Here is a 12,144-nt window from a genome sequence, read left to right on the forward strand (position 1 = left end):
CCCATTTAAAAAACCCTGGATCGAGGACACCAGTTGGAGTTAGTCATTCACAGATTTTGTTCTGTAAGTCTATCGATACTGATACGAAACGCTCGATGCCCACCGGAAAGACAACCCTCGTTTGACGCCCGAGGGTCACGCGTTAATGACGAAATTTGCGCCAGTATTGTGCGTCACAGCGCACCGGAGCTGACTGCAGTCGGTGTTACGTGGCTGGCGAACTAAAGCGATAAGCCACCTTATCGGCCGCGACAAGTTGCTTTGCTTTGCTGCGCGATATTACTAAAGAAAGTTTAGTCATGGGTATGAGTCGGATTAAAAAATTTCATATGTTTACAAATCTCTGTTATGCGAAATTAGAGCGCAGCTCTTGAGCGGGAAAAGGGGAGGGTGTGTCCCTCCTTCTCCTCCGTACTTTCTCCCCCTCTCCTCCTCCTCTCCTCCTCCTCCATTTTGTCATTAATGCGTGACCGTCGGGCGTCAGACGAGGGTTGTCCTTCCGGTGGGCATCGCGCGTTTGGTTTCAGTATCGAGAGATTTCCCTGCTAAATTTAGCAGAGAAAATTACGTATTTTGATGTCATACGAAGAAGAGGTTTAGGGGTGACGTAACCCGGAAGTTGTGGCGTCATTTTTCCGGTTAAACTTAGGGTAGGGGAGGGGGGGGAGGGCACATGGCGTGAATTTCCCCGCTAAATTTATCGGGAAATATTTCCCCTCTAAACTTAGTGTAAATATTTCCGCGCTATAGCGGGAAAACTTCCCCGCTAACTTGGGGGGAAAATTGCCCCGCTAAATTTAGTGGAAAAACTTCCCCGCTAAATTTAGCAAAAACATTTCTGCGCTAAAATTAGGGAAATATTTTCCGCTTAATTTAGCGGAAAGCTTTCCCCGCTAACTTTAGCGGGAAACGTTCCATAATGTAATGCGTGGTTACGCCGAAGCCGACGGCGACGCCGACGCCGCTCAACCCGGTCACGGGCGTCTAAGAGCCGCTCTCTAAAAAGCAACCTGAACATAAACTACTCAAAAAAGGTAAAGTTTTTGACGGGAATGGCAGCGGGAGAAAAAAGCAAATATTATCAGGCAAGAAAAAAAAAGTTACACGTAGACCGGCTAATGAAGACGTGATAGGCGATTTGGCGTGCTCATTCACCTACTTCTACGGAGCGGGCGTCTCTCCACAACCAAGAAAATACAACCATGGACGAAAAAATTCCGTAAAATACAGAGGAGAAAAAAAAAATGGGAGGAAAACGTGGCAAGCAAAACGTTCCTAAAACGCGACACCGAATCCTTCAGAATCCACGGCTAAATTAATGTTTCGTAGTACCCTCATGTAATACCCATTATTTGGGGCATTTGAGGTTTAATAAATAAAATAAATAAAATAAAAAAATAAAAATAAAACAGCACGTCTAGCTTCTTGTAGTCCACGCAGGTTGCAAAGAAATGTAACCGTTGTACCCCTAGTAGCGTTCTAGTTTAACATGTTTCTAATCACGTTGTGGCCTTTGTCGCAGCAAACTTATATCGAAAATGTAATGAACGCTGTTGTACACCCAGTGTTTTCTTATTATTCTATCATTGCTGATAATAGCCTATATTGTTCAAAACGCTTTAGGCTCTGAAGTCCTATTTGCCTGTTTCACTGTGGTACAACCTTGTGACTCTATGCATTTATGTCGAAGCCTGATGGATAGTCACTGCTGAACAAAAACATTCAAAATAACATGTGTCACTGGCAAGACTGGAATATTTTTTTCAGTCGCAAAACGATACCTCTTAGCTACAATAAATAAATCGCGTCTTTCTGGAACGCAAAGTAATAAAATAATGTTCAAAGTGCCGGCCCTCAGCTGCAATGCAAACCATTAAATGAATTTTCATTGAACACACAGCTCGCTGTATTATTTCAGGACTCATGCTCGCACAAGCATCGACGATTATTTACTTCACGTCCATAATGTTCTGAGGCTCGGTCCTGCTCGTACGATCCACCGATCTGGAAACTTGTGGTCAAGTTAACTTGTAGCGCCAAAGAAAAATGCGGTGGCGCTCCATCGTGCTGAAACCACATCAGTCGCAGATTTTGCAGTATCATGTCGCAGGCAAAGGCAACGCCGAATTAAAAAAGGACACCCACTGTGTACTTCCTGCCGGTGAGATTTCCTTCCAGTAAGTAAGGTCCAATAATCTTGTTTTCGAGGTTGCCGCAGCAGGCGTTGACAGACCAGTGAACCAGATGGTTGGGCTCTCTTAAGTTATGAGGATTTTAGCCTGACCAGCAATGCGCATTGTAAAAGTTCGCAGTTCCGTCGCCGTAAACTTTTGCTTCATCGGTTTAAATTATTTTGTTGAAAACGTCCTTGTCCTCATTCGCTTTCATTAGAACCCAGTTGCAGAAGTCAAGCCGTTTTTCAAAGTCCGTTTCAGCGAGGTCCTGTTGCACACATATTATATGGGTGCACGTTACGTTTCCATGGCACATTCAACACTAAAGTGACGCTATAGCCGCACTGACGTGGAATCTTTCGGTTGCTGGCGTGTGGGACGACTTTCACGTTGTTAAGGACGTCAGTTTCTTAAATTTCAAGTACGACAAAGGCCTTTCGACGTCTTCTGTGATGTACAGAACCTGTCTTCCGAAACTTTATGAAGTCGCTCGCAAACCGGGCATGTCCGGGAACCCGACGATCCAGGTAACCAACAGCGTACAGCTTTGTATCCAGTCGGTCATTGCCGTTCATCTCAGAGTACGGCAGAACAATGCAGGGGAGGATTTAGAGGGGGGGAGGGCGGGGGGGGGGGGGGGGGCGACCGCCCCCCTTCCTAAGCTTTTCAAGGTGAACTTGTTAAAAATAAAATTATTGATATATACACCAGCCAAACGTTTAGTTTTTGGTGACATAGCAAGTATTGGGACAACAAAACAGATCTGGGCAACGTTCTGGTCGTAATGTCATATCTCAGCACACTCCGACCCCCCCCCCCCCCCCCCCCACACACACACACACCATCCGAACGCCTAACGCCCCTCCCAGGCCTGACCCATAAATCCACCCCTGGCACCATGTTCCCTTTTTCTGTGGCTGAATACCTCAAGCCTACCGAAGACCCAGTGCAGAACCGTTTTGTGATACACTGAAGACAGGACAGTTGATCTTGCAATAGCGCCCATGCGTTGAAGACCTCAAAGCAAAAAATAGCTCAAAGCCAAGGAGCCGCCCTTTTCTTGAGCAGCACAATTTACAACTCTGACATAGATGATCATGAAAGGTCCAAATAACATCCAATAATTCCGCGCGAATAAACTAGAAATATATACGAACAATACTGATGCGTGCGTAGCGTCCCTTTCGCGGGCCAATGAATATGTAACTAAGGTTATTGCTCGACGTGTTCAAAAAGATTTTTTCAGTGATGTTGCAGAGAAAAGCAAAGCAAGTTGTCGCGGTTCATAAGATGGCGTATCGCTATAGTTCGCCAGCCACGGAGCACCGAGTGCAATCAGCTCCGGCGCGCTGGAATGTACATTAGTGATGCAAATTTTTTCATTGCCACATGACCCTCCGGCGTTGCACACGCGGGTTCTCCTTTCGGCTGGCACTGCGTATATGGTTTCGGTATCGACAGACTTTGAGAACAAAATTTTACAATGAACATCTTTAACTGTCTGCTCGATCCAAGATTTTGAAAAACTGGGCTGGCTTTGAACATTGATTGAGTCCATTTCTTCAGTATAAACGTGTGCCCTAAAACGTCTAGTTAAAAGTAATTATTGAATATTCCTTAATTAGTTGCATTCTTTCTTAAACTTAATGTCCGTCTGACGGTGTAACTCACTTGCACAGATCGCAATTGTGTTTGGCTTACGGCTTCTTTTAAAAGAGAAACCTGAACTTGATAAAGAATTACACCCTGTATAAACGTTTCACTTAGCTTGAATCAATCCCCGGATAAAATTTCCGAAGGAACGGATTCGGCCGAAGACGTACATTTCTTACATGGATGTCCCAGACACGTGCAATGTCAGTTCATCTGCTCAGAGATATCGAGTGTTCATTTTGTAATTTAAAAATCAAGACGACGCTTTGAATGGGATTTGCCATCACTTTCTCATTTTTTGTTTTAGAAAGGTGAACCACCTCTGTTTTCTTACTTTAATATAAAAACTTAAACAAGTTAGATATTCACTGTAATCCTCAGACACTTCGCAAGTTCATTATAGAAGTGCGTGGTGGTGGTCATGTTTCTTACACATTTTCCAGCAATAGCAGCGATGAACATGAACGCTGCTGCTTCAGAAGAAAAACCCATTTCAAGGAATGTTGGTGTAGATAGTTGCTGGCATGTCGCTGTGCTAGCTGCTCTCACTACGTTCATCACCACTGCTACCTTAAGGAGTGGGGGGATCATATTTGTTGGCCTGGTGAAGCAATTTGATGCCAACCGAGAACATGCTTCTTGGCCCATAAGTGTGCAAATTACCGTCCTGCAGATAGCAGGTAAGTACTTTATCTGGATGTACATTGGCCTTGTTCAAACATTCGTACCGTATCATTAAATGGAAGTGGTAGTCGGCCCTATACATGACCACACGAAGTGGGGATTTCCTCGTAGAATGTTTTCTCTAGCGACATTGCTGGATCGGTAAATAGAGGGATTATTTTTATTTCTCTCGATATTCACACACCAGGAACATCCAACTCGCTGAATACCCAACGAAACACCAATCGCTGTGGTTCAGACACGTTCCCGCGGATGATGTTCAAGATCAGGCGGAAATACAAAATTAATTTTATATTGTAAAAAAAAAATTGTTCTAGACAAACACACACGCACAAGCAGTTTCTTCGGTGAACAGATTGGCGACGATATTAGCCATAATGATGAAAATAATCCCTGGAGAAGGGGAACAAGAGGGACAATGGACAAACACAAATCTCCAAACACAGCTAGGTGTTCCCCTTTTCCAGGGATTATTTTCATCATTATTGTCCAGCTCGCTTGCACCTTTGCATTTAATTGCATTATGATATTAGCCACTATGCACAAATTGAAATTTGGCTCTGGATGACAAATCCGCAAGATGACGTGCTTGAGTCTACAAAACTAGCTCCTAGAACTAGCTCCCATTAATATGGTGGCAGAATCTTAGGATGCTGGAATTATTATTCTCATTCATATTAGTTTAAAAAACCTAAACTTCCTTCCTTGAAACTCTGGTACCTTCTTGAATGGCGGCAGAGGGTCATGTTTGAACGATGGTCGCAAGACCACGGGGAGCGTAGTGCAACCAAAGAGAAACACAAAAGAGTTCAAACTACCTCATTTAGCGTTTATTCACAGGTTTTCCAACCTCTTCACTTTGGTGCACCTAAATATTTTGTCCTACCCGAACATGCCAGTGCTACGATACAGTCGATGGTAACCAGGTGAATGCTGACACAACCATGTTCTTTACAGCCACCGTTGTTGTGCTACTACAACAACACATTTCTATGGCGCGAATTGCCATTCTTGGCAGCGTGCTTCTCTGGCTTGGACTTGTGGCTTCAGCGTTCGTACCCAGCATTGCGTGGATGTGCTTTACGTTCGGTTTCATCCACGGTAAATATTGTTTCGTCACTTTATTCAAGCCGTGACTGGAATGTAACGCACCGGATGACTTTTTAACCGAAACAAATACTTGCCACTGGGGAGGCTGTTAACCGTTACGGTCACATGGCTCCTTAAATAATACGTATTATTCTACTTTCAAAAACTTCTTTTAAAATTTATTTTGGTGTTTTATGTTTAAATTAGTCATTTCAAGGACTTCACTGGTACACATCTTTATTTAATAACTGTGCTTCTTTAGGTATTACTTCAAAAATTAAACTAATGATTGTTTAGGAGTCATTAGACCTTAACGAGTTTGATTGCATTCAGTATTCGATAGAGGTGCTAAGTCCAGATTGATTACGGTAGTTGCTAACGATGGCCACTTTTTAAGCAAATTTGGGCTAAATAAGAAGAAGACACAGTTTCCCTAATTTGCGATGTCACGCGTTATTTAACTCATATTTAAGCCAAGTTGCAGCTTGCAATAGGAAACATTTCTTTCTTGCAGCACCCAGTTGGGACCGAATTATATTTCCTTTAGAAGGCACGCGAAGGCATTTTTTTTTCGAAAGAGGTACGAAGCATAGTATTAGCAAAAATGCTACGCGTTTTTTTTTTTTTGTAACAGTATATTTAGATGGTCGTGGAGTTTGTTAAGGTATAATTTTATTTGTTTAACGAAGGAGTGTTTTCATCACTTGTTTTCTTTTGGTCTGCAGGTGGTGGAAAAGGAACGACATTGGTCGCGATAAATACCATCTTGCTTCCATATTTCGACAAGTACAGGGGAGTTGCGAGCGGGATGCGGTACGCAGGAGAAACGTGCAGTGGACTATTCTTTCCAAAGATCCTCGTGTTTCTGGAAACTGCATACGGTTTTAAAGGAATGCTTCTGATTCTGGGAGCAATACTAATGCACGCGACAGCGCTCGTTCTCCTGCTCGAAGAACCCCGCTGGCTCAAGTATCCGCAACCAAATTCCAGTCGGTCCGATGACCAAAAGGAAACTGTACCAGTCGCCTCCCAAGAAACTGGCCCAAACGATCACTCATTATCACACATCATGACTGTTTTCTGCAACCCTATGTTTTATATAATTGTTCTCCTAGGCATGACTATTCATTACACACACAGTGTCTTTTTGTCAACGATAGTCGACTTTGCTATGGACAGAGGCATGTCTCTTGATGCCGCCTCCTCTCTGGTTGTCTACTCTTCCGTTGCTGATTTTGTGGGTGCTTTGGGACTTCCTTTAATTGCCGATAGAAAGGCCCTACGACGCAGTACACTGGTCATGTGGTGTTGCGCCTCGTTCGGAACGTGCATGATATTTCTCCCGATTGTCACGTCCGTTCTTCTTCTTGTATTGTTGTCCCTTCTTGTAGAAATGTTTGCAGCAACCCTCATCACCATGAAGGCTGTAATGATGGCGGACTATCTTGGCGTGGAAAAGATACCAATCACTTTTGCGGCAATTGGGCTCGTGTCGATTCCGCTTTTTCTCTGCCACCCCTTGATTGTGGGTAAGTGGTGACGGCTCAGGCATTGGTACATAAGAGCTGTATAAAAGCGCTAAGGTGCTACAGATCTCTACGTGAAACGCGAATATGAGTACGAATTAAGTACTATTTTAGGTTTTCGGTATTTAAACATAGGATAAATATTTATATACTACCATCGAGCCGTCCACGGATGGGACAAGCAGGTTCAAATACACACCAGTCATCCAAAACCTGACAAATACATATATTTTATTGTCCTGGTTTGTGACAGACATCATATTATATCTAATTGACATTTTTTTTTTCTTCAGGATTTTTCCGAGATGAGATGGGATCTTACAACAATCTCTACAGGATGGTTGGAGGAATGGACTTTTTCATGGCCTTTCTTTTTTTCGGTGTGTTCCTCTGGGAGCACAGGAATACAAAAGGCTGGAAAACGCTCAATTAACCGGATTGTAGCACTTTTCGTAATATTTTAGACACTGCAATAAAACAAGATGTCTGTTCTCGTCTTCAGTTTTTTTAAATTGCATGCAAACAAAAAGTGAAAATTTTGTAGTGTAGTCGTTCTCGGTACTATTAGGATCCCTTATCGGTTCTATGGATACAGCACTCGGAACGTGTATAGGTATTTATCAGAAATACTTCGCCAAGACTATGTGTTCCTCTAAAAAATGACTTCATACCTTTTGCTCATAATAAAAACAGCAACAATAACAACAAAAACACCTTGAATTTCCCTAATGCAGGGAGGCATTATGAAAATTTAAATTTTTTTAGAAGCATATATGTCTTATTGAGATACTGTGCATGTAAATTTTTTAGCCAAACCATCATTTAACCTTAGATATTTGCAATAGGCACGCGTTCTTCTGAAAAAACAAATGGACGCAGAGTAAAGTTCTGGCGTGTATCGTATCAATTTGTTATTGAACTCGGATCTTTTCGTCATATTTCCTTCCCCGTAATGCAGCCGGATAACCAATAAGTCTTAGGTGCAGAGAGGGCGCAATGAATATTCACTCAAATGAAGGGGTGACTTCCAAAAGTGTGTTTTGCTCTTTGATAGTCACTGCTCTAAACGTCTGCCACGGTGTCCCTGCGCAGATGTTGTTTTTTATACGCCGGGCCCAAAGTTGCCTGGTCGTTGACCTTTCCTTTGAGTTGTAGTGAATTTATTTTGGATATCTAGATATAAATATTTCAGCGAATTTCCATTATACAACGCTGGCTTCCATGCGGCTCTTGCTTCCGTAAATGTGGATTATTTAATGGGATTGATGAATCTTCGACATAAGTCCACATTACGTGGCAGAGTGAATTCTCGTTTTTACTTTAGTGCTTTTTATGCATGAGAGGTTGGCATGGAAGTAGGAAGTTCTGTGAAATAAAGTGTTACTTAACAGTCGTTACTCACATTGGGAATGTCTTCCTGTTTCCGGGTTTCGCCTCGTCGCCAATATAAAGTATGTTCACAATGTACAGCTTTAATGTTGATTATGACGAGTGCGTTTAACGTAGAGACAGATGGTACAGCAGGATTAAACAAAAATACAAAGATAATTCGCATGCAACAAAGTCCATTCAAACCATATAACAAAAAAGGTGAGAACGGGATACGTGTTGACGGGGGGGGGGGGGGGGGGGAGTGAGAGAGAGAGAGAGAAAGAGAGAGAGTGAAAAACTGGGAACTATGGAGGACTGCGTTCGAAAATTTAATAGGGTAATTTTATATTTCGGGTATCTCCATGTTAACAGTCGTGTTTGTAGCGTTCCTATATTTAGTTTCCTCGACGGTATGTTCGGTATTTTATTTCTAATAAAGCCAAGATATAATGCATTAGTTCTGTATTAGCGAGTAGTGTGTTTTCCTCTTGTAAAAACTTATACACCAACTCAACTCTCCTACTTCACGCCGCGGTGGTGGCGCGCCGGACGCACTTCCGGTCTAGGGCGGTGGGCAGAAGTCGCCGTGCGAGACATGCATTCCTGTGTTCCTTTGGAAGAAACGAGACAAAAAACCTGCCTTTTTGTAAAAATACTGCGACGGGGGCTGTACCAAGAGAGTCTGGAAAGGTTTTAAGATCAGTTTTCATGTGTTTTTGCCTCCTCCGTTCGTCCGAGAACGTGGATAGTGGCCGTGAAAAGGGCAAACCAGACGCTGTCGAACTATGGTTGCGTGTGCGGGAACACTTTGTGGTCGGCAGATGTATTTGCTTTGTTCCAACATGAACGAGAGAAAACCGCCAAGTTGTCCGAACCACCCGCGGGTTCAGCGCGTCTTCAAATTCACACGGCCGCCTGATCGTTCGAACTCTCGTCTGCTCTTTCAAACTTGTCTGCTTTTTGTCGTCTGCTCGTTCAAACAAAAGCGGCCCGTAGAACAAACTTTGACCCGGTGATTGCAATAAGAAGTAATTGCAGCCTCAAAAGACTTAAGTAGGCTCGGTGTAAACTGTAGATACAAGATGTTGATCATTGGTACCGGTGGCCATTACCGACTTGTTACGCTTGGTCTGTTCCCGCTTCCGATTTTCAGTATCGACGTCGATCGTCGCCCTACCTTCTACACTTTTGCAGCACGAGCGACGTCGCTACCTAAAATAGCTAGAAGAATCTCATCATGGTTTTGGCGTCCATTCTGCGGCGTTCATGCGAATGAATCGCCGCACGTCAAATTATTTACGGACTGTTTAGCGGCGTAACGAGCCTTGATAATTTCGCTCAGGCGATTAAAGTGGCAAGACATTGCGATGAGGACGTAGAATCGATAATTCCAACGCGAAATAGAGTATGCAGACTCACACAGACGCCGACAACGTGACATTCGAATGGTTTGTTGACGCGGGACGCGGTGCTTCTTGCCCGTACTCCATTACGCATGCGTTCGAACTGTCGTCTGCTCTTTCGAACTTGGCTGCTTTTTGTCTTCAGCTCATTCAAACGACAGCGGCCCGTAAACCAAACGTTGACCCGGTAATTGCGATACGAACTAAGTGCAGGCCTCAAAACACTTTTGAAGTTTAGTTGGGGTAAGTGCTAAGTGTAAACAGATACAAGAAGATGTTGATCATTATTGTTACGAGTGGCCATCACCGATTTGTGATGCCCGATTCTACTTGCGGTTTTCAGTATCGACGTCCACCATCTCAGATACGGTCCACGCTTTTGCAGTCCGAGCAACGTCGCGTCTGAAAACAGCGAGCAGAATCTCATCGTGGGAGTCAGGCTTTAGCGCCCATTCTGCGGCGTCCACGTGAAATGAATCGCCGCACGTCAGATTATTCACGCAAAGTTTTGCCTCGTTAGTTTTGCTGAAGCCGCTCAAGTAGTCAGACATTGTTAGGAGGACGTAGAATCAACAATTCCAACGCAAAAAAGAGCACGGGGACTCCCAACGACGCCGACAACAACGCAATTCAATGGTTTGTTTATGGGCGACGGCGGGCTTCTTGCCCACCATCCACCGCGCATGCGCGGCGCCGGTGGCGTCCGCTAGGGGCGCTCCGGTTTGTTTGTAAACATGAGTTGGTGTATATACATTTCTTGGAGCTTGAAATAACTTGCTTTTTGTTTTCTGTAGAAATAAGAGTGACTTTCTTGTAGGCGGAGCCAGCAGACTACGAAGTTAGTGATCCGCGTGTTGAGTTTACCGCGTTATGGCGCCACAGGTTACAGCCATCGCTAACTTGGTCGTTTGTGAATAGGTCCGCCTTGAACCCTGGCAAGCTTATTAGTGGCATTCGTTTGCAGGGAGTAAGTAACGCATGATATCTACCTGGGGAATTGCACCACCTAAGTGCACATTTGATGAAAGCACATTTGTGGTCAGCCTACACAGTGACTTTAAGAAAAGACTATGTTTCTGTATCACTAAGGTTATGGAGATCCCAGCAAGTGTGTTCGCCAACTATATATTGTTATACTTTTGTAATTATTTGCCAGTTTTTTCACTCAACGTATAAAAGTATTTTTGAGCGACGAATAATTTGATGAAATTTCTCCCATTATATGACGCGCGGCCCTAGTTCCCACTAAAGAAGAATTAACTGTAATTTGGAGCACCAGTGGGGTAAAGCACCGTAACTAACAAATAGTGAGCATTCTGATAATCCCGCGACCGGAGAGATTAAGACGTGGACGAAACAAACGTACACGAACTTGTCCATGTTGCCTTGCTTTGTCAGTGATCCCCCTCTCCGTAATGCTCAATGCTCATTATAGCTAGCCTGCATCCCCATCATCACGTAAACCTGCCATGCTAGCAAAACGCAGCTACGAGAATGTAGCTCCACTACTTGCCGACGGGTAAATGCAATCTACACTGATTGTATTTTCCTCTGTGTGTGTCTGTCTTTTCAATATTTCATACAAGCACTTTCCCCGCGGTAATTCTCAAGCCCCGAGGGTAAAATAAATAAACAAACAAATAGATACGGAAGGCCGAACATCCATGGAAAGCCATTTGTACTTACCTGCGATTCGGCAACGCCTATAATATAAATGAAAACAAAATAAATATATCTCAGTTTATAAGTGCGAAATCTCAATCCATCATGCGCGACGTACTCTCGCTAAGTTGTGCGGCAAATAAATTGGCATGCGGGTAAAAAAAAGTATTGTAATAATAAACATGCCCAACGACCTTTTTCCAGCATGGTTAGGAGCATAAGAACTCGGATATTTTGTCGCCAAGAGATATCATTCAGTTATTCCAAATGTCCGACAGCCAGTCGGAGGACAATACTTATACTATTTTTTCGTTCTCTCGAGATCTGCATATCATCTAGCAATTTATACGCAAGGTTATTCAATGCAGAAAGGGCCGGGTATATTGAACAAGACCAGTTATTACTTGCGCAGTTACACGCACAATCGTAAAGATATGGTGGTTTTACGCCGCAAAAAAATGTATTTTCTTTGCGTTAAGTTTTAGCATTTTTGCGCCTGGGGAGTACGAGCTTCATGTTCTTGAACATTGATGTCTTAATTCCAAGTTTGGATACATGTGAATTATTTTTTATGGCGAGACA

The 12,144-nt window shown here is 43.4% G+C and overlaps 1 protein-coding gene across 1 annotated transcript; it reads left to right on the top strand.

The window, feature by feature from the left end:
- The first annotated feature begins 5,455 nt into the window (after nt 1-5,455).
- LOC121835728 (monocarboxylate transporter 11-like) lies at nt 5,456-11,721 on the top strand. The gene is made up of 4 exons (XM_042290179.1): nt 5,456-5,612; nt 6,326-6,569; nt 10,718-10,763; nt 11,608-11,721. Exons 1-4 carry the CDS (start codon nt 5,456-5,458, stop codon nt 11,719-11,721), a joined length of 561 nt encoding a protein of 186 aa, XP_042146113.1.
- The last annotated feature ends 423 nt before the right edge of the window (nt 11,722-12,144 follow it).

The sequence above is a fragment of the Ixodes scapularis genome, unplaced genomic scaffold (genome assembly GCF_016920785.2).
Source record: "Ixodes scapularis isolate PalLabHiFi unplaced genomic scaffold, ASM1692078v2 PGA_scaffold1__304_contigs__length_218370807, whole genome shotgun sequence".
NCBI lineage: Eukaryota > Metazoa > Arthropoda > Arachnida > Ixodida > Ixodidae > Ixodes > Ixodes scapularis.